Below are 3625 nucleotides of genomic sequence, written 5' to 3'. Positions count from 1 at the left end.
CACTTACCCACCGTTTATTTATAATAACAATAAAAATATACAACTATGTTTTGTTTTGATAAAATAATTAATCGTGTGCTCCAAATTATACGAAATGTATGAACATTTAGTTTATTATTGTGTATTTATTATTATTATCTTAAGATATAGTTAATATATATAGATTATAGGATATAGCTACGTTATTCTTATTATTATTAATAAGCTATATAAAACCTTATCGATTGATTTTTAATAGGATCATCATCGAATAATAAGGCTATGTAAACCATTTCTGGATTATTTCTTTGTATTTCAAATATATCCTCTTTGTTTTGATAAATACTAAAATTAATTTTTTCTCCATCTCGTCTCATCCAAATTTCATTCATTTTTTCTAAAAAAATCTATAATTGGGTTTCACGTTAAATTAAAACATTATCATTCAACAACTAACAAGTATATAATATAATATATAAATTATTACACATATTTAAACAAAAATTAATATCCATAATCTAAATCGTAAAGTTTACCTGTACTTGTTTCGTTGATGGCGCTACAGTTATATTTCCATATAAATAATTATACATATCAGGAGATTCTTGCGGTACTGTCACTGGCGGAAAATGAGGATTGGGTATCAACAATTTGATCGCAACTAAAAGCCCTAACGTGTACACCGGAATAGCAATTTCCTGAACAACGTTAATTTATTTTAATGATTTATAAAAGATATTATTATTATTTTATTTTTTATAAAACTGAATATACTCACAGACAATGTTTTCTTGATTTCCCTCCGTTTAATGAGCATATTTCTAATTGTCATTGCTTTTATTTGGTACCAACATTCGAAATTAATTGAGAACTTCATTTTAAGAACTCAATTGAAACCACACGGACAACTGAAGTCAACTCTATTCATATACGTAAATATTTTAACAATGACCATATTGATTTTTATGATAAAGGTTCCCAAGGTTCTACTAAGTAATAAATATCTAATAAGTCATGCAGGGACACTGATGACTTTTTCTTTCGTTTTTCTAAACGAAACCTATAATTTAAATTTGCCTCTTTTTTTGAATTATATATTATATATACCTATGGGTTACATGTATACTGTATATTAAATACGTATAAAGTATATATATTTTGCATACATATTATAAAAAACAGGTAGGTATACAATTCTTATTTGTTCATAAAATATGTTAACAATACATTCAATTTAATACACATACCCTATCATTAATTTTTTTACTATAAACCTTAACTGGCTTAACCTAATGAATTTTTTACAATACGTAGAAAAATGTTATATTTTGACGAATAAAAAGTATAATTATTATTTAGAATTATTTTTATAAATTCAGTTTACAAATTAAATTGTAGTAGTTTTTTTGTAATTGAATATTTATTATCTAGGACCTAGGTTAAAAACTAAGCATATCAATAATATAAGCAGGGCTGTGATTTAATACAGTTGTGAATTTTTTTTTTATTTGGTTAAAATTTGTTTTAGGTACAATATTACGTTAGTTGGGTATATTATTTATTTATTCTTTAAGAAGAATTTATATATAGAATGTTTGAAATTGTCTTTAATATATTCTTATTTCTGCATATATTTCTTATTATTTATAATTTGTTGCATAATTTAGGGTGTAGATTTTTAGAAACAAATGTAGGGTTCTTAGCGTATATTTGAACAGTTAAATTTAATTAATAAATGCGCATCTCCGCATCTCTGATTATAAATGTGATAATAAATTGATTAGTTTTAGATTTGATATTAAATATATAGTTTAAGTAACACGCCGATTACGTACATGTCATGTAGATTGTAGACCTTAGGCATACATAATAATACATAAAGCATAATACATAATTATAAATAAAAATTAATACTGACTATAACTGTATAATAATTTTATTAGATCTAGTATCTACCTACAACAGGTTACCTATATTAGTGAATTTCATAACCCAAATAATGTCACTTTCTTGTGTTTACTTATCTATAAAAATAGTTTCAATAATAACAAAACAATCGTTTAAATAATAGTAATAATCAATAACAGTGAATCTATAAAATAATGACTACTACAGTCTACAGTTAGAAGTCATTATTTAATAAATAATATTATTAAGTACCTACTAAGGAGTAAGGACTAAGGAGACCATTGACGTATCCAGAAATTTGTTATGGGGTTGAGGATATGTAGATACTAACTCAATATTTATTTTTTTGGTAGGTACTGGTTTCAGGTTTGTTATATCCCCGCCCGAGCGTGTGGAAACTTTATAGCCCCGCCACTCGGGTTTTTTTTATCTCACCGCCATTGATAACAACAAATATATCGGAAAAACCGTACCAAAAAAAAATATTAATAATAATACCTAAGTCATAATAATTAATGATTCAGTATATGCATAGTAAAAGTACCTACATTATTATATAAACGGTGATAATAACTCATATATTTTAATTCGTGTGATAATAATATATAAATTTAAGTTTCCGGCATTTGTATCGGGGCATCAGCCCAAATCTTTTAAATTTATATTATTTATAATATGAAATAATATATGAAATAATATAAATCTGTTAATCGAATAACGATGGACAAAAACGTACTAAGATCCATCACGGTGGTTATTGTTATACCGTTTGATGTTTGATCTATATAACGGTTTGATAATTACATTAATTATTTTTAAACAACCCATATTATGTGATAAATGTACCTATAGGTCAGAAGTATTAAATCTATGCGTCGCGAGAGTTGTTAAAGGGAGCCGCGTCAAAGCACCGGAAACCAACATTAATGTAGGTCAAGTCTAATTAATCTATATCTATATCTGTACTACTATATAAAATTAAGTCGCTTTTTTTTGCTCGGGATAAACTCCAAAACTACTTATTCAATCGTCGTGCAGTTTTTTTTTAAATTAAAGAGGACATCACAGAGAAGGTTTAGGCATACATTTAGTCCGATAAAGTTAATAAATTATTAGTTATTATTAGTTTTGAAAAAATGTGTAAATTGTATACCTATATAATATTATACATAATGTGAGGCATGGCGCCCGCAAGTTTCCAGCTACCACCAACCTGACATTTTAGATTCTGAGTGGAACGATGAATGTATTGATTTCACAATGATGTGTGTTTTTTTTAAATTTTAGATTCTGAGTGGAATGAGGAGGAAAGTGAATCTAGTTGGTACTTTGGGGGGTCAAAAGTAAAATTTTTCCAATAGTTTTCAAAAGCGCCGTGAAAAACAAAAGAAAAATTAAGGAAAAACAGGAATTTTTACGCAAAATCTGTTTTCGAGAAAATTGATTTTGGTTTTTGGTGTAACTTTAAAACGAATGACTGTAGATACATGCAATTTTCACTGGTTGTTTATATTTCCATTTTTTGTACATGATAAAATTTTCAAAATATTTTGATTTGTTTTGAGCTGTTTACGGATAATTTCAGTTTCCAATTTAATTAGTTTTTTTTTCTATGAATGTCAATAAAACTTTTATTTTGTTGAGTAAAAATACTTGAAAATTTAATACAAGGCTCCTACTATATTGTTAAAATGAGATTTGAAAAATATTAAAAATCCCTGGTCCAGTTTTTTTTTAT

General features: G+C 26.2%; 1 protein-coding gene across 2 annotated transcripts in view; it reads right to left on the bottom strand.

Moving 5' to 3' along the window:
- LOC100165910 (ATP-binding cassette sub-family A member 5-like) overlaps positions 1-3625 on the bottom strand; it is a 22414-nt gene that overhangs the window by 13105 nt on the left and 5684 nt on the right. For both annotated transcript variants that reach the window (XM_016803605.2, XM_029489169.1), the window contains exons 2-4: positions 758-899; positions 516-677; positions 217-386 (exon numbers count right to left, since the gene is read on the bottom strand). In XM_016803605.2, the coding sequence (XP_016659094.2) occupies positions 217-386; positions 516-677; positions 758-856 (431 nt within the window). In that variant the 5' untranslated portion in view covers positions 857-899. The remainder of the gene's footprint in view (positions 1-216; positions 387-515; positions 678-757; positions 900-3625) is intronic.

Source organism: Acyrthosiphon pisum, chromosome A2 (assembly GCF_005508785.2).
Source record: "Acyrthosiphon pisum isolate AL4f chromosome A2, pea_aphid_22Mar2018_4r6ur, whole genome shotgun sequence".
NCBI classification, from domain to species: Eukaryota; Metazoa; Arthropoda; class Insecta; order Hemiptera; family Aphididae; genus Acyrthosiphon; species Acyrthosiphon pisum.
The sequence above is the reverse complement of the archived record's forward strand: the minus strand, read 5'-3'. Positions and strand labels throughout refer to the sequence as shown.